This window comes from Oncorhynchus keta, chromosome 1 (genome assembly GCF_023373465.1).
Source record: "Oncorhynchus keta strain PuntledgeMale-10-30-2019 chromosome 1, Oket_V2, whole genome shotgun sequence".
Taxonomy (NCBI): Eukaryota; Metazoa; Chordata; class Actinopteri; order Salmoniformes; family Salmonidae; genus Oncorhynchus; species Oncorhynchus keta.
This window is the reverse complement of record NC_068421.1, coordinates 82,124,097-82,149,940: the sequence shown is the minus strand read 5'-3', so window position 1 is coordinate 82,149,940 and position 25,844 is coordinate 82,124,097. Positions and strand designations below refer to the sequence as shown.

The following is a 25,844-nucleotide window of genomic DNA, read 5'->3' as shown; positions in this document are numbered from 1 at the left end:
ATTCTATTCACTCACACAGAGGACTCAGGAATTACTATTCTATTCATTCACACAGAGGACTCTGGAATGGCTATTCTATTCACTCACACAGAGGACTCTGGAATGGCTATTCTATTCACTCACACAGAGGACTGGAATGGCTATTCTATTCACTCGCACAGAGGACTCTGGAATGGCTATTCTATTCACTCACACAGAGGACTCTGGAATGGCTATTCTATTCACTCACACAGAGGACTCAGGAATTACTATTCTATTCACTCACACAGAGGACTTAGGAATTACTATTCTATTCACTCACACAGAGGACTCAGGAATGGCTATTCTATTCACTCACACAGAGGACTCTGGAATGGCTATTCTATTCACTCACACAGAGGACTCTGGAATGGCTATTCTATTCACTCGCACAGAGGACTCTGGAATGGCTATTCTATTCACTCACACAGAGGACTCTGGAATGGCTATTCTATTCACTCGCACAGAGGACTCTGGAATGGCTATTCTATTCACTCACACAGGACTCTGGAATGGCTATTCTATTCACTCACACAGAGGACTCTGGAATGGCTATTCTATTCACTCACACAGAGGACTCTGGAATGACTATTCTATTCACTCACACAGAGGACTCTGGAATGGCTATTCTATTCACTCACACAAGGACTCTGGAATGGCTATTCTATTCACTCACACAGAGGACTCTGGAATGGCTATTCTATTCACTCACACAGAGGACTCTGGAATGGCTATTCTATTCACTCACACAGAGGACTCTGGAATGGCTATTCTATTCACTCGCACAGAGGACTCTGGAATGGCTATTCTATTCACTCGCACAGAGGACTCTGGAATGGCTATTCTATTCACTCACACAGAGGACTCTGGAATGGCTATTCTATTCACTCACACAGAGGACTCTGGAATGGCTATTCTATTCACTCACACAGAGGACTCAGGAATTACTATTCTATTCACTCACACAGAGGACTCAGGAATTACTATTCTATTCACTCACACAGAGGACTCTGGAATGGCTATTCTATTCACTCACACAGAGGACTCTGGAATGGCTATTCTATTCACTCACACAGAGGACTCTGGAATGGCTATTCTATTCACTCACACAGAGGACTCTGGAATGGCTATTCTATTCACTCACACAGAGGACTCTGGAATGGCTATTCTATTCACTCACACAGAGGACTCTGGAATGGCTATTCTATTCACTCACACAGAGGACTCTGGAATGGCTATTCTATTCACTCACACAGAGGACTCTGGAATGGCTATTCTATTCACTCACACAGAGGACTCTGGAATGGCTATTCTATTCACTCACACAGAGGACTCTGGAATGGCTATTCTATTCATTCACACAGAGGACTCTGGAATGGCTATTCTATTCACTCACACAGAGGACTCTGGAATGGCTATTCTATTCATTCACACAGAGGACTCTGGAATGGCTATTCTATTCACTCACACAGAGGACTCTGGAATGGCTATTCTATTCACTCACACAGAGGACTCTGGAATGGCTATTTTATTCACTCACACAGAGGACTCAGGAATTACTATTCTATTCACTCACACAGAGGACTCAGGAATTACTATTCTATTCACTCACACAGAGGACTCTGGAATGGCTATTCTATTCACTCACACAGAGGACTCTGGGATGGCTATTCTATTCACTCACACAGAGGACTCTGGAATGGCTATTCTATTCACTCACACAGAGGACTCTGGAATGGCTATTCTATTCACTCACACAGAGGACTCTGGAATGGCTAATCTATTCACTCACACAGAGGACTCTGGAATGGCTATTCTATTCACTCACACAGAGGACTCTGGAATGGCTATTCTATTCACTCACACAGAGGACTCTGGAATGGCTATTCTATTCACTCACACAGAGGACTCTGGAATGGCTATTCTATTCATTCACACAGAGGACTCTGGAATGGCTATTCTATTCATTCACACAGAGGACTCTGGAATGGCTATTCTATTCACTCACACAGAGGACTCTGGAATGGCTATTCTATTCACTCGCACAGAGGACTCTGGAATGGCTATTCTATTCACTCACACAGAGGACTCTGGAATGGCTATTCTATTCACTCACACAGAGGACTCAGGAATTACTATTCTATTCACTCACACAGAGGACTTAGGAATTACTATTCTATTCACTCACACAGAGGACTCTGGAATGGCTATTCTATTCACTCACACAGAGGACTCTGGAATGGCTATTCTATTCACTCATACAGAGGACTCTGGAATGGCTATTCTATTCATTCACACAGAGGACTCTGGAATGGCTATTCTATTCACTCACACAGAGGACTCTGGAATGGCTATTCTATTCATTCACACAGAGGACTCTGGAATGGCTATTCTATTCACTCACACAGAGGACTCTGGAATGGCTATTCTATTCACTCACACAGAGGACTCTGGAATGGCTATTCTATTCACTCACACAGAGGACTCAGGAATTACTATTCTATTCACTCACACAGAGGACTCAGGAATTACTATTCTATTCACTCACACAGAGGACTCTGGAATGGCTATTCTATTCACTCACACAGAGGACTCTGGAATGGCTATTCTATTCACTCACACAGAGGACTCTGGAATGGCTATTCTATTCACTCACACAGAGGACTCTGGAATGGCTATTCTATTCACTCACACAGAGGACTCTGGAATGGCTATTCTATTCACTCACACAGAGGACTCTGGAATGGCTATTCTATTCACTCACACAGAGGACTCAGGAATTACTATTCTATTCACTCACACAGAGGACTCAGGAATTACTATTCTATTCACTCACACAGAGGACTCTGGAATGGCTATTCTATTCATTCACACAGAGGACTCTGGAATGGCTATTCTATTCATTCACACAGAGGACTCAGGAATGGCCCAGGCACCAAACCTTAACGGACATAAAGATTTAACACACATCTTTTTGCATCACATTATTCAAATCCGGTCAGTTATGATTTGGTGTGTGTGAGTAAGGTGTTGTTTTGTGAGTGGGTTAATTGCTCCGTTCCGCTCAGCCCCAGTCCACAGCAGGCCCTCACATGCCTCCCTCTCATCCCATCCTCCCCCTGGTAGAAGAAATAGCCTTGGACGGACCGACTGACTGACCCTCTGTCTTACTGACGGCGTCAAACACTAGTTGCTCCTGTCATCCCATGCTTTCACAATTCCTTTTCTATGAGTAGTGTGAAGGACCCTCGTGAGGATTCCCATCAAGCAGGTAATGTTCTCTTAACGTTTGTCTATGCTACTGCAATGCTGTAGAAGGTCCCTCGGGTGACGTAATCGTTTACTCTGGTCTCTGCAGTGCCCATTTAATACCTTATGTGGAGACATGTTTCACTTTATTTTCACGTAAATACCAGTACAGATGGGAGTGTATGCAATGTTCAGACATGTTCTACTCAGGTGGAGAGTCTGCTAAATGACTTAAATGTAAATGAGAGATTTTATTACTGGTGCACGAGCAGGGCAATGTGTGAAACACTTTCTGATGATTGGTCTATTCCATGAAAGGTTGATTGTGAACTACCGATGTCACTTCCTTGAACCTCTGCCTACTCTATCCAAGGCTGAGGGCTCTATAGGATCAGTAAGGATGAACCTCTGCCTACTCTATCCAAGGCTGAGGGCTCTATAGGATCAGTAAGGATGAACCTCTGTCTACTCTATCCAAGGCTGAGGGCTCTATAGGATCAGTAAGGATGAACCTCTGGCTACTCTATCCAAGGCTGAGGGCTCTATAGGATCAGTAAGGATGAACCTCTGCCTACTCTATCCAAGGCTGAGGGCTCTATAGGATCAGTAAGGATGAACCTCTGCCTACTCTATCCAAGGCTGAGGGCTCTATAGGATCAGTAAGGATGAACCTCTGCCTACTCTATCCAAGGCTGAGGGCTCTATAGGATCAGTAAGGATGAACCTCTGTCTACTCTATCCAAGGCTGAGGGCTCTATAGGATCAGTAAGGATGAACCTCTGGCTACTCTATCTAAGGCTATATAGGATCAGGTGAGAGGGACAGACTGGCTAGAGGGAATCAGGAATTGACAACTCATCCTCTGGGGATCAACTAGGGGGTGTCTCACTGTATGGTCACTGTGTGTCTATCAGTGTGTTGTACCAGTGTTTGTTATTATCTACAGTACCTTGTAAATTATAGCATACCTCATAAAGGTTTCAAATAGAGGTCAACCGATTATGATTTTTCAACGCCGATACCAATATCGATTATTGGAGGACCAAAAAAGCCGATGCCAATTAATCGGACAATTTTTTAAAATGTATTTGTAATAATGACAATTACAACAATACTGAATGAACACTTATTTTAACTTAATATAATATATCAATAAAATCAATTTAGCCTCAAGTAAAAAATGAAACATGTTCAATTTGGTTTAAATAATGCAAAAACAAAGTGTTGGAGAAGAAAGTAAAAGTGCAATATGTGCTATGTAAGAAAGCTAATGTTTCAGTTCCTTGCTCAGAACATGAGAACATATGAAAGCTAGTGGTTCCTTTTAACATGAGTCTTCAATATTCCCAGGTAAGAAGTTTTAGGTTGTAGTTATTATAGGAATTATAGGACTATTTCCCTCTATACCATTTGTATTTCATTAACCTTTGACTATTGGATGTTCTTATAGGCACTTTAGTATTACCAGTGTAACAGTATAGCTTCCGTCCCTCTCCTCGCTCCTCCCTGGGCTCGAACCAGCAACACAACGACAACAGCCATCATCGAAGCAGCGTTACCCATATGCAGAGCAAGGGGAACAACTACTAGAAGGCTCAGAGCGAGTGAAACGCTATTAGCGCGCGCTAACTAGCTAGCCATTTCACTTCGGTTACACCAGTCTCATCTCGGGAGTTGATAGGCTTGAAGTCATAAACAGCGCAATGCTTGACGCACAGCGAAGAGCTGCTGGCAAAACGTGTGCTGTTTGAATGAATGTTTACGCGCCTGCTTCTGCCTACCACCGCTCAGGCAGATACTTAGATACTTGTATGCTCAGTCAGATTATATGCAACGCAGGACACGCTAGATAATATCTAGTAATATCATCAACCATGTGTAGTTAACTAGTGATTATGATTGATTGTTTTTTATAAGATAAGTTTAATGCTAGCTAGCAACTTACCTTAGCTTACTGCATTCGCGTAACAGGCAGTCTCCTTGTGGAGTGCAACGAGAGAGAGAGGCAGGTCTTTATAGCGTTGGACTAGTTAACTGTAAGGTTGCAAGATTAGATCCCCCGAGCTGACAAGATGAAAATCTGTCATTCTGCCCCTGAACAAAGCAGTTAACCCACCATTCCTAGGCCGTCATTGAAAATAAGAATGTGTTCTTAACTGACTTGTCTAGTTAAATAAAATCGTCCCCCAAAAATACTAATTTAAAAAATACTAATTAATCAGCCATTCCGATTAATCGGTCGACCTCTAGTTTCAAAGAGATCAGACTGCTGGATGCTCATTATAGTACCAGCACTTACTGCTTACTGTTACTTGGCAATGGACACTTGGCATAGCTTACTATTAGTATGTATATGGTGTACACAGGCACAAGTTTAGTATGTGTGTTCTATTCTTGTATCTATTTGGATATTGTTCATGGATATGTGCATGCATATTTTTTGGCTTGTTTGTCTGTTTGCTGCTATTCGTCATATTGTGGACAGTGTGACATGTTTACTCAGCATACAGTGAGCGTAAAGCAGCAACAGCTACCAAAATATATTCTCTCCTCTCCCCTCTCTTCTTTTCTCCTCTTCTCTCTCCCCTCTCCTCTTCTCTCGCCCCTCTCCTCTCCTCTCTCCCCTCTCCTCTTTTCTCCTCTTCTCTCTCCCCTCTCCTCTTCTCTCTCCCCTCTCCTCTTCTCTCTCCCTTCTCCGTTTCCCTCCTCTCCCCTCTCTCCTCTTCTCTATTCTCTCCCCTCTCCTCTTCCCTCCGCTCCTCTTCCCTCCTCTTCCCTCCGCTCCTCTTCCCTCCTCTTCTCTCCTCTTCCCTCTCCTCTCCTCTCCTCTCCTCTCCTCTCCCCTGCACTCTCCTCTCCTCTCCTCTCTCTCCTCTTCTCTCCTCTCTCTCCTCTCCTCTCCTCTCTCCCCTCTCCGTTTCCCTCCTCTCCCCTCTCTCCTCTCCTCTTCTCTATTCTCTCCCCTCTCCTCTTCCCTCCACTCCTCTTCCCTCCTCTCCCCTCTCCTCTTCCCTCCTCTCCCCTCTACTCTTCTCTCCTCTCTCTCCTCTCCTCTCTCCTCGCTCCCCTCTCCTCTTCCCTCCTCTCCTCTCCCCTTTCCTCCTCTCCTCTCTCATTCTCCTCTCCCCTCCACTTCTAGCTCAACTGATTGTTAAGTATGACTCTCCAGTTAAGGAAATCTGCCAGCTAGCTTGCTGAGATTCATATTTATTAGACAGAAGAGCTTATTTTTCTGTCCTCTTCTTTCTGCTGTGAATCTGGTGATTGAGCTCAGCCAAGAGCTGCTGCAGATGACTTTCAATTTAAATGGACTGGTATTTATGCAGCTGTGGATGAGGAAGGGTTTCCGCCTTTGAGTTGCTCTTTCTGGTTTATATGGCGATTTGTTGTGAAAGGAGGAGGATGTGGTTGGAATAGTTGGGGATTCAATCTCGAGGTAAAATGCTGTAGACTGGATTTATACACCTAACCTTATCCTGTGCCCTGGTGCTGACCCATCCAACAGTCACAGATGTATAGGCCTAGCCCATACTGTGCCCTGGTGCTGACCCATCCAACAGTCACATATGTATAGGCCTAACCCATACGGTGTCCTGGTGCTGACCCATCCAACAGTCACAGATTTATAGGCCTAGCCCACACTGTGCCCTGGTGCTGACCCATCCAACAGTCACAGATTTATAGACCTAACCCATACTGTGCCCTGGTGCTGACCCATCCAACAGTCACAGATGTATAGGCCTAACCTAATACTGTGCCCTGGTGCTGACCCATCCAACAGTCACAGATGTATAGGCCTAGCCTATACTGTGCCCCGGTGCTGACCCATCCAACAGTCACAGATTTATAGACCTAAACCATACTGTGTCCTGGTGCTGACCCATCCAACAGTCACAGATTTATAGACCTAACCCATACTGTGTCCTGGTGCTGACCCATCCAACAGTCACAGATTTATAGGCCTAACCTAATACTGTGTCCTGGTGCTGACCCATCCAACAGTCACAGATGTATAGGCCTAACCCATACGATGTCCTGGTGCTGACCCATCCAACAGTCACAGATGTATAGGCCTAACCTAATACTGTGTCCTGGTGCTGACCCATCCAACAGTCACAGATGTATAGGCCTAACCTAATACTGTGTCCTGGTGCTGACCCATCCAACAGTCACAGATGTATAGGCCTAACCCATACGATGTCCTGGTGCTGACCCATCCAACAGTCACAGATGTATAGGCCTAACCTATACTGTGTCCTGGTGCTGACCCATCCAACAGTCACAGATGTATAGGCCTAACCTAATACTGTGTCCTGGTGCTGACCCATCCAACAGTCACAGATGTATAGGCCTAACCTATACTGTGCCCTGGTGCTGACCCATCCAACAGTCACAGATGTATAGGCCTAACCTAATACTGTGTCCTGGTGCTGACCCATCCAACAGTCACAGATGTATAGGCCTAACCTAATACTGTGTCCTGGTGCTGACCCATCCAACAGTCACAGATGTATAGGCCTAACCCATCGTCATATTCTGGAATGCAGAATATGCTCTCTTCTAAATAATGACTGACTTATCTGCAGACACAAGCCATTGTTGTTCTCAATAATATTATACATCTGATAAACAGTGGCTGCTGATTGGTGTATGGAAAGCAGATGTTACAAAAAGTTGTGGAAATGTCAGCCTTTGGTGCATTTAATGGGGAGTGCCAGCTGTTAAGAGAACATAAGGACACAGAGGGTTCCCCCATCCTGGCATTCCGGAACACCTTTTGTCCACACTTTGCCAGCTGTCAGTGTACTGCAGCCAGTTCTACCCATGATGACCCACTTTCCTTAGTGTTCACCCACACGTCATTAGCTACAGAATCTGTCTGGTCAATGTGTGCATCCATTCAGCAACTGACAAATCCGGTACTGTGTGTCGTTGTGTTCCAGAGCCGTGTAATGTGCCGGATATTGTGTATGCACAATGTCTGTGAACGGTCTGTGTGTGTGTGTGTGTGTGTGTGTGTGTGTGTGTGTGTGTGTGTGTGTGTGTGTGTGTGTGTGTGTGTGTGTGTGTGTGTGTGTGTGTGTGTGTGTGTGTGTGTGTGTGTGTGTGTGTGTGTGTGTGTGTGTGTGTGTGTGTGTGTGTGTTCCATGTCTCTCTGTTCCCATGTCTCTCTTTCTCTGTTCCCATGTCTCACGGACTCTGTTTCCATGTCTCTCGGACTCTGTTTCCATGTCTCTCGGACTCTGTTTCTATGTCTCTCTGTTTCCATGTCTCTAGGTCTCCCTGTTTCTCTCTTTCTTTGGGTTTCAGTATTCTGTCAGGTGCAAAGGCAGCCCCCTCGCTAACATATCTTCTTCTCCTCTGCCTCCTCCAGTCTTCCTATCTCTCCGACGTATCTTCTCCTCTGCCTCCTCCAGTCTTCTTATCTCTCTGACGTATCTTCTCCTCTGCCTCCTCCAGTCTTCTTATCTCTCCGACGTATCTTCTCCTCTGCCTCCTCCAGTCTTCCTATCTCTCCGACATATCCTCTCCTCTGCCTCCTCCAGTCTTCCTATCTCTCCGACATATCCTCTCCTCTGCCTCCTCCAGTCTTCCTATCTCTCCGACATATCTTCTCCTCTGCCTCCTCCAGTCTTCCTATCTCTCCGACATATCCTCTCCTCTGCCTCCTCCAGTCTTCCTATCTCTCCGACATATCCTCTCCTCTGCCTCCTCCAGTCTTCCTATCTCTCCGACATATCTTCTCCTCTGCCTCCAGTCTTCCTATCTCTCTGACGTATCTTCTCCTCTGCCTCCAGTCTTCCTATCTCTCCGACCTATCTTCTCCTCTGCCTCCAGTCTTCTTATCTCTCTGACGTATCTTCTCCTCTGCCTCCTCCAGTCTTCTTATCTCTCTGACGTATCTTCTCTGCCTCCAGTCTTCTTATCTCTCTGACGTATCTTCTCCTCTGCCTCCAGTCTTCTTATCTCTCTGACATATCTTCTCCTCTGCCTCCTCCAGTCTTCCTATCTCTCCGACCTATCTTCTCCTCTGCTCCTCCAGTCTTCTTATCTCTCTGACGTATCTTCTCCTCTGCCTCCTCCAGTCTTCTTATCTCTCTGACGTATCTCTCTCTGCCTCCAGTCTTCTTATCTCTCTGACGTATCTTCTCCTCTGCCTCCTCCAGTCTTCTTATCTCTCTGACGTATCTTCTCAGTCTCTATCCTCCAGTCTTCTCCTCTGCCTCCTCCAGTCTTCCTATCTCTCCGACATATCTTCTCCTCTGCCTCCAGTCTTCCTATCTCTCTGACATATCTTCTCCTCTGCCTCCAGTCTTCCTATCTCTCTGACTTATCTTCTCCTCTGCCTCCACGATATCTTCTCCTCTGCCTCCAGTCTTCTTATCTCTCTGACGTATCTTCTCCTCTGCCTCCTCCAGTCTTCTTATCTCTCTGACGTATCTTCTCTGCCTCCAGTCTTCTTATCTCTCTGACGTATCTTCTCCTCTGCCTCCTCCACTCTTCTTATCTCTCTGACGTATCTTCTCCTCTGCCTCCGGTCTTCCTATCTCTCCGACCTATCTTCTCCTCTGCCTCCAGTCTTCTTATCTCTCTGACGTATCTTCTCCTCTGCCTCCTCCACTCTTCTTATCTCTCTGACATATCTTCTCCTCTGCCTCCAGTCTTCCTATCTCTCTGACGTATCTTCTCTGCCTCCAGTCTTCTTATCTCTCTGACTTATCTTCTCCTCTGCCTCCAGTCTTCTTATCGTATCTTCTCCTGCCTCCCCAGTATCTACTTATCTCTCCTCTGCCTCCCCCAGTCTACTTATCTCTCTGACGTATCTTCTCCTCTGCCTCCAGTCTTCTTATCTCTCCAACGTATCTTCTCCTCTGCCTCTTGTCTTCTTATCTCTCCGATGTATCTTCTCCTCTGCCTCCAGTCTTCTTATCTCTCTGACGTATCTTCTCCTCTGCCTCTTGTCTTCTTATCTCTCTGACGTATCTTCTCCTCTGCCTCCAGTCTTCCAGTCTCTTATCTCTCTGACGTATCTTCTCCTCTGCCTCTTGTCTTCTTATCTCTCTGACGTATCTTCTCCTCTGCCTCCTCCAGTCTTCTTATCTCTCTGACGTATCTTCTCCTCTGCCTCCTCCAGTCTTCTTATCTCTCTGACGTATCTTCTCCTCTGCCTCCAGTCTTCTTATCTCTCCAACGTATCTTCTCCTCTGCCTCCCCCAGTCTACTTATCTCTCTGACGTATCTTCTCCTCTGCCTCCAGTCTTCTTATCTCTCTGACGTATCTTCTCCTCTGCCTCCTCCAGTCTTCTTATCTCTCTGACGTATCTTCTCCTCTGCCTCCTTCAGTCTTCTTATCTCTCTGACGTATCTTCTCCTCTGCCTCCAATCTTCTTATCTCTCTGACGTATCTTCTCCTCTGCCTCCAGTCTTCTTATCTCTCTGATGTATCTTCTCCTCTGCCTCCTCCACTCTTCTTATCTCTCTGACGTATCTTCTCCTCTGCCTCCAGTCTTCTTATCTCTCTGACGTATCTTCTCCTCTGCCTCCTCCTCTGCCTCCTCCAGTCTTCTTATCTCTCTGACGTATCTTCTCCTCTGCCTCCTCCAGTCTTCTTATCTCTCTGACGTATCTTATCCTCTGCCTCCCCCAGTCTTCCTATATCTCTGACGTATCTTATCCTCTGCCACCAGTCTTCTTATCTCTCTGACGTATCTTCTCCTCTGCCTCTTGTCTTCTTATCTCTCCGACATATCTTCTCCTCTGCCTCCAGTCTTCTTATCTCTCTGACGTATCTTCTCCTCTGCTTCCAGTCTTCTTATCTCTCTGACGTATCTTCTCCTCTGCCTCCTCCAGTCTTCTTATCTCTCTGACGTATCTTCTCCTCTGCCTCCAGTCTTCTTATCTCTCTGACGTATCTTCTCCTCTGCCTCCAGTCTTCTTATCTCTCTGACGTATCTTCTCCTCTGCTTCCAGTCTTCTTATCTCTCTGACGTATCTTCTCCTCTGCCTCCTCCAGTCTTCTTATCTCTCTGACGTATCTTCTCCTCTGCCTCCAGTCTTCTTATCTCTCTGACGTATCTTCTCCTCTGCCTCCAGTCTTCTTATCTCTCTGACGTATCTTCTCCTCTGCCTCCAGTCTTCTTATCTCTCTGACGTATCTTCTCCTCTGCTTCCAGTCTTCTTATCTCTCTGACGTATCTTCTCCTCTGCTTCCAGTCTTCTTATCTCTCTGACGTATCTTCTCCTCTGCCTCCAGTCTTCTTATCTCTCTGACGTATCTTCTCCTCTGCCTCCAGTCTTCTTATCTCTCTGACGTATCTTCTCCTCTGCTTCCAGTCTTCTTATCTCTCTGACGTATCTTCTCCTCTGCCTCCAGTCTTCCTATCTCTCTGACGTATCTTCTCCTCTGCCTCCAGTCTTCTTATCTCTCCAACGTATCTTCTCCTCTGCCTCCCCCAGTCTACTTATCTCTCTGACGTATCTTCTCCTCTGCCTCCAGTCTTCTTATCTCTCTGACGTATCTTCTCCTCTGCCTCCAGTCTTCTTATCTCTCTGACGTATCTTCTCCTCTGCTTCCAGTCTTCTTATCTCTCTGACGTATCTTCTCCTCTGCCTCCAGTCTTCCTATCTCTCTGACGTATCTTCTCCTCTGCCTCCAGTCTTCTTATCTCTCTGTCGTATCTTCTCCTCTGCTTCCAGTCTTCTTATCTCTCTGACGTATCTTCTCCTCTGCCTCCTCCTCTGCCTCCTCCAGTCTTCTTATCTCTCTGACGTATCTTCTCCTCTGCCTCCTCCACTCTTCTTATCTCTCTGACATATCTTCTCCTCTGCCTCCAGTCTTCCTATCTCTCCGACGTATCTTCTCTGCCTCCAGTCTTCTTATCTCTCTGACTTATCTTCTCCTCTGCCTCCAGTCTTCTTATCTCTCCAACGTATCTTCTCCTCTGCCTCCCCCAGTCTACTTATCTCTCTGACGTATCTTCTCCTCTGCCTCCAGTCTTCTTATCTCTCTGACGTATCTTCTCCTCTGCCTCCAGTCTTCTTATCTCTCCAACGTATCTTCTCCTCTGCCTCCCCCAGTCTACTTATCTCTCTGACGTATCTTCTCCTCTGCCTCCAGTCTTCTTATCTCTCCGACGTATCTTCTCTGCCTCCAGTCTTCTTATCTCTCTGACTTATCTTCTCCTCTGCCTCCAGTCTTCTTATCTCTCCAACGTATCTTCTCTGCCTCCCCCAGTCTACTTATCTCTCTGACGTATCTTCTCCTCTGCCTCCAGTCTTCTTATCTCTCTGACGTATCTTCTCCTCTGCCTCTTGTCTTCTTATCTCTCCGATGTATCTTCTCCTCTGCCTCCAGTCTTCCTATCTCTCTGACGTATCTTCTCCTCTGCCTCCAGTCTTCTTATCTCTCTGACGTATCTTCTCCTCTGCCTCCTCCAGTCTTCTTATCTCTCTGACGTATCTTCTCCTCTGCCTCTTGTCTTCTTATCTCTCTGACGTATCTTCTCCTCTGCCTCCTCCAGTCTTCTTATCTCTCTGATGTATCTTCTCCTCTGCCTCCTCCAGTCTTCTTATCTCTCTGACGTATCTTCTCCTCTGCCTCCAGTCTTCTTATCTCTCCAACGTATCTTCTCCTCTGCCTCCCCCAGTCTACTTATCTCTCTGACGTATCTTCTCCTCTGCCTCCAGTCTTCTTATCTCTCTGACGTATCTTCTCCTCTGCCTCCTCCAGTCTTCTTATCTCTCTGACGTATCTTCTCCTCTGCCTCCTCCAGTCTTCTTATCTCTCTGACGTATCTTCTCCTCTGCCTCCAATCTTCTTATCTCTCTGACGTATCTTCTCCTCTGCCTCCAGTCTTCTTATCTCTCTGATGTATCTTCTCCTCTGCCTCCTCCACTCTTCTTATCTCTCTGACGTATCTTCTCCTCTGCCTCCAGTCTTCTTATCTCTCTGACGTATCTTCTCCTCTGCCTCCTCCTCTGCCTCCTCCAGTCTTCTTATCTCTCTGACGTATCTTCTCCTCTGCCTCCTCCAGTCTTCTTATCTCTCTGACGTATCTTATCCTCTGCCTCCCCCAGTCTTCCTATATCTCTGACGTATCTTATCCTCTGCCACCAGTCTTCTTATCTCTCTGACGTATCTTCTCCTCTGCCTCTTGTCTTCTTATCTCTCCGACATATCTTCTCCTCTGCCTCCAGTCTTCTTATCTCTCTGACGTATCTTCTCCTCTGCTTCCAGTCTTCTTATCTCTCTGACGTATCTTCTCCTCTGCCTCCTCCAGTCTTCTTATCTCTCTGACGTATCTTCTCCTCTGCCTCCAGTCTTCTTATCTCTCTGACGTATCTTCTCCTCTGCCTCCAGTCTTCTTATCTCTCTGACGTATCTTCTCCTCTGCTTCCAGTCTTCTTATCTCTCTGACGTATCTTCTCCTCTGCCTCCTCCAGTCTTCTTATCTCTCTGACGTATCTTCTCCTCTGCCTCCAGTCTTCTTATCTCTCTCATATCTTCTCCTCTGCCTCCAGTCTTCTTATCTCTCTCTTCTTCTCCTCTGCCTCCAGTCTTCTTATCTCTCTGACGTATCTTCTCCTCTGCTTCCAGTCTTCTTATCTCTCTGACGTATCTTCTCCTCTGCCTCCAGTCTTCTTATCTCTCTGACGTATCTTCTCCTCTGCCTCCAGTCTTCTTATCTCTCTGACGTATCTTCTCCTCTGCCTCCAGTCTTCTTATCTCTCTGACGTATCTTCTCCTCTGCTTCCAGTCTTCTTATCTCTCTGACGTATCTTCTCCTCTGCCTCCAGTCTTCTTATCTCTCTGACGTATCTTCTCCTCTGCCTCCAGTCTTCTTATCTCTCCAACGTATCTTCTCCTCTGCCTCCCCCAGTCTACTTATCTCTCTGACGTATCTTCTCCTCTGCCTCCAGTCTTCTTATCTCTCTGACGTATCTTCTCCTCTGCCTCCAGTCTTCTTATCTCTCTGACGTATCTTCTCCTCTGCTTCCAGTCTTCTTATCTCTCTGACGTATCTTCTCCTCTGCCTCCAGTCTTCCTATCTCTCTGACGTATCTTCTCCTCTGCCTCCAGTCTTCTTATCTCTCTGACGTATCTTCTCCTCTGCTTCCAGTCTTCTTATCTCTCTGACGTATCTTCTCCTCTGCCTCCTCCTCTGCCTCCTCCAGTCTTCTTATCTCTCTGACGTATCTTCTCCTCTGCCTCCTCCAGTCTTCTTATCTCTCTGACGTATCTTATCCTCTGCCTCCCCCAGTCTTCCTATATCTCTGACGTATCTTATCCTCTGCCACCAGTCTTCTTATCTCTCTGACGTATCTTCTCCTCTGCCTCTTGTCTTCTTATCTCTCCGACATATCTTCTCCTCTGCCTCCAGTCTTCTTATCTCTCTGACGTATCTTCTCCTCTGCCTCCTCCAGTCTTCCTATCTCTCCGACGTATCTTCTCCTCTGCCTCCAGTCTTCTTATCTCTCTGACGTATCTTCTCCTCTGCCTCCAGTCTTCCTATATCTCCGACGTATCTTCTCCTCTGCCTCCTCTAGTCTTCCTATATCTCTTACGTATCTTCTCCTCTGCCTCTAGTCCTCGTATCTCTCTGACGCATCTTCTCCTCTGCCTCCAGTCTTCCTGTCTCTCCGTGTTCATCCTTTTCTCCACTGCCCCTGCTCTGCTCTAGTTGTCTTTAAAGACAGAGAGGTGAAGCAGCAGGTTTCCTGATCTCATTTTAAATCACGGCAGTGCATCAGACATCGCATCAGGTCACAAAATGGAGAATCGCCTTGTGTGTGTCTATCTGTGTCTGTGAGAGTAACTATTTGTGAGCAGCTACTGAGAGCGAACGTGTGTTTTTTTTTCGTCTGTCAGACTCCTGCTGCATCTCCTGCTGCATCTCTCTCTCCTGCTCCATCCTCACAGGGCTGACTCAGACCAGCACAGGAGCCATGTTAAACCTCCTCTCTATACCCATCCCAGCCATTATACCAAGGCCAGCTCAGCCATTATACCCAGCCCAGCCATTATACCCAGCCCACCCCAGCCATTATACCCAGCCCAGCCATTATACCCAGCCCACCCCAGCCATTATACCCAGCCCAGCCATTATAACCAGCCCAGACAGTCGCCCGTCTGTCCTGAGCTGCCAGAGCCGCCCGTCTGTCCTGAGCTGCCAGAGTCGCCCGTCTGTCCTGAGCTGCCAGTCGCCCGTCTGTCCTGAGCTGCCAGAGTCGCCCGTCTGTCCTGAGCTGCCAGAGTCGCCCGTCTGTCCTGAGCTGCCAGAGTCGCCCGTCTGTCCTGAGCTGCCAGAGTCGCCCGTCTGTCCTGAGCTGCCAGAGTCGCCCGTCTGTCCTGAGCTGCCAGAGTCGCCCGTCTGTCCTGAGCTGCCAGAGCCGCCCGCCAGTCAGGATCTTCCAGAGCCGCCCGCCAGTCCGGATCTTCCAGAGCCGCCCGCCAGTCAGGAGATTCCAGAGCCGCCCGCCAGTCAGGAGCTTCCAGAGCCGCCCGCCAGTCCGGAGCTTCCAGAGCCGCCCGCCACCCCAGCCATTATACCCAGCCAACCCCAGCCATTATACCCAACCAACACCAGCCATTATACCCAGCCCATCCCAGCCAACCATTATACCCAGCCCATCCTAGCCAACCCCAGCCATTATACCCAGCCCATTCCAGCCAACCCCTGCCATTATACCCAGCCCATCCCAGCCATTATACCCAGCCAACACCAGCCATTATACCCAGCCAACACCAGCCATTATACCCAGCCCATCCTAGCCAACCCCAGCCATTATACCCAGCCCATTCCAGCCAACCCCAGCCATTATACCCAGCCCATCCCAGCCAACCCCAGCCATTATACCCAGCCAACACTAGCAATTATACCCAGCCCATCCCAGCCAACCCCAGCCATTATATCCAGCCAACACCAGCTATTATACCCAGCCCATCCCTGCCAACCCCAGCCATTATACCGAGCCATTATACCCAGCCATTATACCCAGCCCATCCCTGCCAACCCCAGCCATTATACCCAGCCATTATACCCGCCCATTATACCCAGCCATTATACCCAGCCAACACCAGCCATTATACCCAGCCATTATACCCAGCCCTGCCAACCCCAGCCATTATACCCAGCCATTATACCCAGCCAACACTAGCCATTATACCCAGCCCATCCCAGCCAACCCCAGCCATTATACCCAGCCAACACCAGCCATTATACCCAGCCATTATACCCAGCCCATCCCTGTCAACACCAGCCATTATACCCAGCCATTATGCCCAGCCCATCCCTGCCAACCCCAGCCATTATACCCAGCCATTATACCCAGCCCATCCCTGCCAACCCCAGCCATTATACCCAGCCATTATACCCAGCCAACCCCAGCCATTATACCCAGCCCATCCCAGCCATCCCCAGCCATTATACCCAGCCATTATACCCAGCCCATCCCTGCCAACCCCAGCCATTATACCCAGCCATTATACCCAGCCCATCCCTGCCAACCCCAGCCATTATACCCAGCCCATCCCAGCCAACCCCAGCCATTATACCCAGCCAACACCGGCCATTATACCCAGCCCATCCCAGCCAACCCCAGCCATTATACCCAGCCCATCCTAGCCAACCCCAGCCATTATACCCAGCCCATTCCAGCCAACCCCAGCCATTATACCCAGCCCATCCCAGCCAACCCCAGCCATTATACCCAGCCAACACCAGCCATTATACCCAGCCAACACCAGCCATTATACCCAGCCCATCCCAGCCATTATACCCAGCCCATCCTAGCCAACCCCAGCCATTATACCCAGCCCATTCCAGCCAACCCCAGCCATTATACCCAGCCCATCCCAGCCAACCCCAGCCATTATACCCAGCCCATTCCAGCCAACCCCAGCCATTATACCCAGCCCATCCCAGCCAACCCCAGCCATTATACCCAGCCATTATACCCAGCCCATCCCTGCCAACCCCAGCCATTATACCCAGCCCATCCCAGCCAACCCCAGCCATTATATCCAGCCAACACCAGCCATTATACCCAGCCATTATACCCAGCCCATCCCTGCCAACCCCAGCCATTATACCGAGCCATTATACCCAGCCATTATACCCAGCCCATCCCTGCCAACCCCAGCCATTATACCCAGCCATTATACCCGCCCATTATACCCAGCCATTATACCCAGCCAACACCAGCCATTATACCCAGCCATTATACCCAGCCCTGCCAACCCCAGCCATTATACCCAGCCATTATACCCAGCCAACACTAGCCATTATACCCAGCCCATCCCAGCCAACCCCAGCCATTATACCCAGCCAACCCCAGCCATTATACCCAGCCATTATACCCGCCCATTATACCCAGCCATTATACCCAGCCAACACCAGCCATTATACCCAGCCATTATACCCAGCCCTGCCAACCCCAGCCATTATACCCAGCCATTATACCCAGCCAACACTAGCCATTATACCCAGCCCATCCCAGCCAACCCCAGCCATTATACCCAGCCAACACCAGCCATTATACCCAGCCATTATACCCAGCCCATCCCTGTCAACACCAGCCATTATACCCAGCCATTATGCCCAGCCCATCCCTGCCAACCCCAGCCATTATACCCAGCCATTATACCCAGCCCATCCCTGCCAACCCCAGCCATTTATTATACCCAGCCCATCCCTGCCAACCCCAGCCATTATACCCAGCCCATCCCAGCCATCCCCAGCCATTATACCCAGCCATTATACCCAGCCCATCCCTGCCAACCCCAGCCAATATACCCAGCCATTATACCCAGCCCATCCCTGCCAACCCCAGCCATTATACCCAGCCCATCCCAGCCAACCCCAGCCATTATACCCAGCCAACACCGGCCATTATACCCAGCCCATCCCAGCCAACCCCAGCCATTATACCCAGCCCATCCTAGCCAACCCCAGCCATTATACCCAGCCCATTCCAGCCAACCCCGGCCATTATACCCAGCCCATCCCAGCCAACCCCAGCCATTATACCCAGCCAACACCAGCCATTATACCCAGCCAACACCAGCCATTATACCCAGCCCATCCCAGCCATTATACCCAGCCCATCCTAGCCAACCCCAGCCATTATACCCAGCCCATTCCAGCCAACCCCAGCCATTATACCCAGCCCATCCCAGCCAACCCCAGCCATTATACCCAGCCCATTCCAGCCAACCCCAGCCATTATACCCAGCCCATCCCAGCCAACCCCAGCCATTATACCCAGCCATTATACCCAGCCCATCCCTGCCAACCCCAGCCATTATACCCAGCCCATCCCAGCCAACCCCAGCCATTATATCCAGCCAACACCAGCCATTATACCCAGCCATTATACCCAGCCCATCCCTGCCAACCCCAGCCATTATACCGAGCCATTATACCCAGCCATTATACCCAGCCCATCCCTGCCAACCCCAGCCATTATACCCAGCCAATATACCCGCCCATTATACCCAGCCATTATACCCAGCCAACACCAGCCATTATACCCAGCCATTATACCCAGCCCTGCCAACCCCAGCCATTATACCCAGCCATTATACCCAGCCAACACTAGCCATTATACCCAGCCCATCCCAGCCAACCCCAGCCATTATACCCAGCCAACACCAGCCATTATACCCAGCCATTATGCCCAGCCCATCCCTGCCAACCCCAGCCATTATACCCAGCCCATCCCTGCCAACCCCAGCCATTATACCCAGCCCATCCCTGCCAACCCCAGCCATTATACCCAGCCCATCCCAGCCAACCCCAGCCATTATACCCAGCCATTATACCCAGCCCATCCCTGCCAACCCCAGCCATTATACCCAGCCATTATACCCAGCCCATCCCTGCCAACCCCAGCCATTATACCCAGCCCATCCCAGCCAACCCCAGCCATTATACCCAGCCAACACCGGCCATTATACCCAGCCCATCCCAGCCAACCCCAGCCATTATACCCAGCCCATCCTAGCCAACCCCAGCCATTATACCCAGCCCATTCCAGCCAACCCCGGCCATTATACCCAGCCCATCCCAGCCAACCCCAGCCATTATACCCAGCCAACACCAGCCATTATACCCAGCCAACACCAGCCATTATACCCAGCCCATCCCAGCCAACCCCAGACATTATACCCAGCCCATCCTAGCCAACCCCAGCCATTATACCCAGCCCATTCCAGCCAACCCCAGCCATTATATCCATCCCATCCCAGCCAACCCCAGCCATTATACCCAGCCCATTCCAGCCAACCCCAGCCATTATACCCAGCCCATCCTAGCCAACCCCAGCCATTATACCCAGCCCATTCCAGCCAACCCCAGCCATTATACCCAGCCCATTCCAGCCAACCCCAGCCATTATACCCAGCCCATCCCAGCCAACCCCAGCCATTATACCCAGCCATTATACCCAGCCCATCCCTGCCAACCCCAGCCATTATACCCAGCCCATCCCAGCCAACCCCAGCCATTATACCCAGCCATTATACCCAGCCCATCCCAGCCAACCCCAGCCATTATACCTAGCCCATCCTAGCCAACCCCAGCCATTATACCCAGCCCATTCCAGCCAACCCCGGCCATTATACCCAGCCCATCCCAGCCAACCCCAGCCATTATACCCAGCCAACACCAGCCATTATACCCAGCCAACACCAGCCATTATACCCAGCCCATCCCAGCCAACCCCAGCCATTATACCCAGCCCATCCTAGCCAACCCCAGCCATTATACCCAGCCCATTCCAGCCAACTCCAGCCATTATACCCAGCCCATCCCAGCCAACCCCAGCCATTATACCCAGCCCATTCCAGCCAACCCCAGCCATTATACCCAGCCCATCCTAGCCAACCCCAGCCATTATACCCAGCCCATTCCAGCCAACCCCAGCCATTATACCCAGCCCATTCCAGCCAACCCCAGCCATTATACCCAGCCCATTCCAGCCAACCCCAGCCATTATACCCAGCCCATCCCAGCCAACCCCAGCCATTATACCCAACCGTTATAACTTCAACCAGTAAAATGTCTCTTTGGATAGCTTTTGCCACAGCCTATATCAGAGGTCAGAGGAGGGCTTGGTCGGTAGGGATGTCCTTGTCTCATCACGCACCAGCGACTCCTGTGGCGGGCCGGGCGCAGTGAGCGCTAACCAAGGTTGCCAGGTACACAGTGTTTCCTCCGGCACATTGGTGCGGCTGGCTTCCGGGTTGGATGTGCGCTGTGTTAAGAAGCAGTATGGCTGGTTGGGTTGTGTATCGGAGGACGCATGACTTTCAACCTTCGTCTCTCCCGAGCCCGTACGGGAGTTGTAGCGATGAGACAAGATAGTGGTTACTACAACAATTGGATACCACGAAATTGGGGAGAAAAAGGGGTAAAAATTCACATTAAAAAAACACAAAAAAAGAACATCCATTAGTCAACGGTATATGAAATACAAATGATATAAAGAGAAATAGTCCAATAATTCCTATAATAACTACAACCTAAACTTCTTAACTGGGAATATTGAAGTCTCAGGTTAAAGAGAACCACCAGCTTTCATTCTGAGCAAGGAACTTAAACATTAGCTTTTTTACATGGCACACTTTCTTCTCCAACACTGTGCTTTTGCATTATTTAAACCAAATTGAATTATTTAAACCCAATTGAACATGTTTCATTATTTATTTGAGACTAAATTGATTTTATTATTGAATTATATTAAGTTAAAATAAATGTCTTCATTGTTCAATCAGTATTGTTGTAATTGTCATTATTACAAATATATATATATAAATAAGCCGATTTAATCGGTACCAGCTTTTTTTGGTCCTCCAATAATCGGTATCGTATCAGCGTTGAAAAATCATAATCGAATAGATCACAACCAAATATATTCGTAGCGACTGTTCAAGCAAGAATCAAAACATCATTGTAAGCGTTTGTTTATAAGTAATAAAAACATAAATCTATGTTGATTGTGCGCAGATGGCGATGGCTTACTGCCAACAAGAGTCACGCGCATCCGTACGTGACGTCAGTGTGTCGTGTACTGGAAAAGGATCTATTATATGATTCGTACAATAAATTCATATAAAATAATGTCACGGGGACTTATGAGCATATCTTGTCTGCTAAATTAACTAGCCTATAGCATGGCGTATTGGAGATATGTTTATGTTAATGGCGGTCAATTGCTATGAGGCCGTCTGACAAAATGGCATGACTTCACACCTTCCTACAATAACTGCACCTGTCGGAGTGACTGACCACGCATCTTACAGCATGACCACACACCTTCCGAAGAATATTCCTAGAATAGGTTGGAGTTACCAGACACTCTTCTACTTAGTATTCACAGGACACCTGTCTCCCCATCCCTGCTGCCTGTCTGTGTGGAGAGCCCCCCGGGCAGACAGCCTGAGTCTTGTTCACTGTGGATAAAGAATCTCTCCAGCCTCTCCAGCGCTCTCCCATTAAAACAGCTTGTGAAACAGTCTCTGCTTCTCCTCCCTAGAGTTAGCAATCTCCCTAAATGAGCCCAGTCACCAGCTAGGGGGAGAGAGAGGGGGAGTGTGTGTGTGTGTGTGTGTGTGTGTGTGTGTGTGTGTGTGTGTGTGTGTGTGTGTGTGTGTGTGTGTGTGTGTGTGTGTGTGTGTGTGTGTGTGTGTGTGTGTGTGTGTGTGTGTGTGTGTGTGTGTGTGTGTGTGTGTGTGTGCTTTAAGATCATAGCTATCTTAATTATCCTCGGCACTCCAGGGATTCCCTGGTCCAGACTGATGAAGGCTTTGGGGTCTGAATCACAGTCAACATCTCCAGACTACAGTTAAACCCAGACAGAGACAACATTCACACTGTGTTGCTCAGAACACAGAAGAGCACACAACATTCACACTGTGTTGCTCAGAAGAGCACACAACACTGTCACCATGCAGTCTAGACACACAGGAAGCCAGACAAGCATAGAACTAGGATAGCTGAGGTACAGACATCTAGTAAAGCACAGCAATAACAGAGCTAATGTAGAGAGTAGCATTGTAGATCACCTCAAACTGTCTTATCTCAGGATTTGATCACCGTTGGAAGTTGTTTTGACAGGTCTGATTCGTTTGAGGACTTGTTGTTTGGTTTGGAATAGATCTCCAGATTCAAAGAAACCTGTTGGGGGATGGAGAGAAACAGTAACAGGGCTACCTTAGATGAAGAGATACCAAGACATACCGAAATGGAATGCTGAAAAGTAGAAAGACAGAACTGCCTGCATTCTTCACTGCAGACTCCCTCTTTTTTTGCAGTGTGTATTCTTTGCTCCCTCTCAGTTGCCCAGATGCCAGCCATAGTTAACTCGTTTTTACCCCCTCCATCCTCTTACCTCCGCCCTCTTGCCGCCGCCCTCTGCCCGCTTCCTGTTCCTGTCGTTTGAGTCAGGTGGCACTCCTGTTCCTGCTCTCTTATAGGCTGGGAGTTCATGTGGCCCCCAACAGGGTTTTACCTGGAACCAAAAAGGGTTCTTCAAAGGGTTTGCCGATGGGGACAGCTGAAGAACCCTTTTAGGTCATTTTTTTCTAGGATTGTAGCAGGGACAGAGGAAGAGGTCAGGGAATGTGATAGAGGCAGGGTGAGGCTATGAAAGGTAACCTCAAAACCAGCGAGGACATAGGCTGTGACAGAGAAAGGAGCAGGTACTGACAGTTGCCCAGAAGGACAGTGACAGGTAGTGACAGGTCTTCACAGAGCCTGTAGACAGACAGGAACAGGTACCTAAGATACTGGATATCTAAGGAGGAAGAGACAGACAGACATAGAGGCATAGTTGAACTCTTGTCACGTATCTCTTGGACTTCATGCTACAGATGAGGCATGTTTAGACTGTGCCTTGGGAGATTGCATGGAGATTGGCCTCCTCCCTGTGCTGGGTTGATTATTCATTCGCCGACTCTGGCATTTGTTGTTTATTCATGAGTTGAGTCACTGGTGTTGAATTTAAGCACTGGCCTAGAGGGTTGGGATAAAGATACTGTACTGTGTGTGTACGTGTGTGTGTGTGTGCGTGCATGCGTGCGATGCTACTTCGTGCAGACACACTCTAAGGCTCTGGTTCCCCCGCTGCGTGTTGCACTGTACTAGGAGAAGTGGAGGTGTGAGACGACAGGCAGAGACAGACATGGCAGAATGACGAGGCTGGAATATAGGGACCAGAAATGCAGGGAGATAACTGGACATTCATTTTGGGTAAGAATGGATTGTAGAATTGTGTATAGTAGATATATGATAGTCCTACTCCGTTTCAAATAGTCCAGAAGGTTATGCCAATTTCAGTCTCTGTGAGAGGTACTTAATCTTTAAGGTCCAATTCAGCCATTTCTGTCTCAATATCAAATCATTTTTTGGTGACAATTAAGTTCCTAGTTGTGATTGTTTTCTACAAAAATTGTCAAAAAGAAACAAAAATTGCTTCTTAGCAAAGAGCAATTTCTCAAGCTACATTTTTCGAGGACTGTGTATGGACGGGAAAACTGACAACTAGTTGTTTTTGGCAGAGAAATTTGGAACTCTCTTTTTTTATTGATCTATTAACTAATTTACCGCCTGTGTTACGACTTCCGCCGAAGTCGGTCCCTTTCCTTGTTCAGGCGGTGTTTGGCGGTCGACGTCACTGACCTTCTAGCCATCATTGATCCATTTTTCATTTTCCATTGGTTTTGTCTTGTCTTCCTTCACACCTGGTTCCAATCCTATCAATTACATGTTGTGTATGTAACCCTCTGTTTCCCCTCATTTTTAGTCTGAGATTGTTTTATTGTATGTTTGTGCAAGTCATGTGTCGGTGTGCGATGGGTTTTGTACCCACTTATGTTATTTGTTTGTATATTTTGGTTGTTGGAGTTGTATGAGCACTTATTAAACGACTCCATTTATACCAAGTTTGTTTTCCTGCACCGGACTTCCCTGCCACCGGCACGCACCCATTTCAGCCTGGTGGTGTCAAAACAGGCTGAGATTACAGGCGGCCTTTTCAAACAGCTCTTACACTAAAATGGCATCATTTTCACAGTATTATTCCAACCTCATTGTGTGGAAATATATATAAAACACAGCAGAATGACGTTTTTGACTAGACTGGGCCTTTAACAGTTGCTGTACTGTTTAAGTATACTGTTCCAAGTCATTTCAGTTGGCTCCAGTCTCTTTGGTCTGAATATGGAGGAAGAGCAATTAAGTTTGCTTCCTTCCTGAGTTCATGTTTTAATAGGCTGGTATCAAGGCAGGTTACAGATCTAATGACGCAGAATCTTCTTGATTTGTGTTTCCTGAGAGAAAGGGACTATTTTCCCTGCTGTAAAGGTAGATATCAGCCATTCTCTGTTGTACTTTGTAACATAATAAGTGAGGATGAAGTGTAGACAGAGGTAGTTGCCAGGTTCCTCACTATTCATTGGCTATAATATGAGTTACTGTATGTCTGTTGATGATAGTGTATCGATTTAGACAGAGGATGCATTTAGTCAGAGGACTCATTTGGCCAAAGGACTCATTTAGCCAGATGACTCATTTAGACAGAGGAGTAATTTACACAGAGGAGTAATTTACAAAGAGGAGTAATTTACAGAGGAGTAATTTAGCCAGTACTAATTTAGCCAGAGCAGAGCCAGTATCAGAGGAAGGGGACTTGACAGATCAGTGATCAACAGAAAGGGATCCATCTGCATTGGCCATGAGGACCATTTGAGATGTGAATGAATATTAACCTTCAAAGAGCATTCTGCTACTCAATAATAGATGAAAAGCTTAACCTTGATCCACAGGACCACAGGTCTGGGCCTCTGTTCTGACACTGGATAGTATAGCCAGTCTGGAACTCTATGAATACACACAGATGGACACAAACACAAACACAGACACACACAAACACACACAAACACAAACACAGACACACACAAACACAGACAAACACAGACACAGACACACACAAACACAGAAACACACAAACACAGATACACACAGACAAATACAGACACAGACAGACAGACACACACAAACACAGACAGACACACACAAACACAGACACACACACAGATACACACACACACTGCTTGTTGATTTTGTGTGCTCGGAACTTGACTGTGTGTGTGCGTGTGCGTGTGCGTGTGCGCCGTCTGTGTGTGGGACTGTGTTTGATCTGTTCTTCACACATCTCTCTCCTCTGGTTTGTCCTCAGGTTTGAAAAAACGTACCAGGAAGGCCTTTGGGATACGGAAGAAAGAGAAGGGAGACAAGGACAATGACTCCACGTAAGTATACCCGTCAAACTTACACTTGCACGCACACATACACACACACGCAGATACACATACACAGCAGTAATCCACATATGATTCCACTGGCTGTGGATGTTCTATCGAGGGAGTTGAGGTTCTATTGACCATGAACGCTCCACCTGAGGAGCTCTACAGTTTGAGACGTAATGTCCGCTCATGCGATGACAGTTGCCTTGGCAGCTGTAGGCTGTGCCCATGCCTCTGTGAAACTAACTGTAGCTGAGACTCATCACTGTGA

General features: G+C 47.9%; 1 protein-coding gene across 5 annotated transcripts in view; it reads left to right on the top strand.

Moving 5' to 3' along the window:
• LOC118375443 (SH3-containing GRB2-like protein 3-interacting protein 1) overlaps positions 1 to 25,844 on the top strand; it is a 181,898-nt gene that overhangs the window by 100,433 nt on the left and 55,621 nt on the right. For 4 of the 5 annotated variants that reach the window (XM_052462225.1, XM_052462215.1, XM_052462199.1 and 1 more), the window contains one exon: positions 25,507 to 25,579. In XM_052462225.1, coding sequence (XP_052318185.1) covers positions 25,507 to 25,579 — 73 coding nt within the window. Of the gene's footprint in view, positions 1 to 23,323; positions 23,520 to 25,506; positions 25,580 to 25,844 lie in introns of those variants that run through there. The other variant, XM_052462207.1, reaches the window with a different exon arrangement.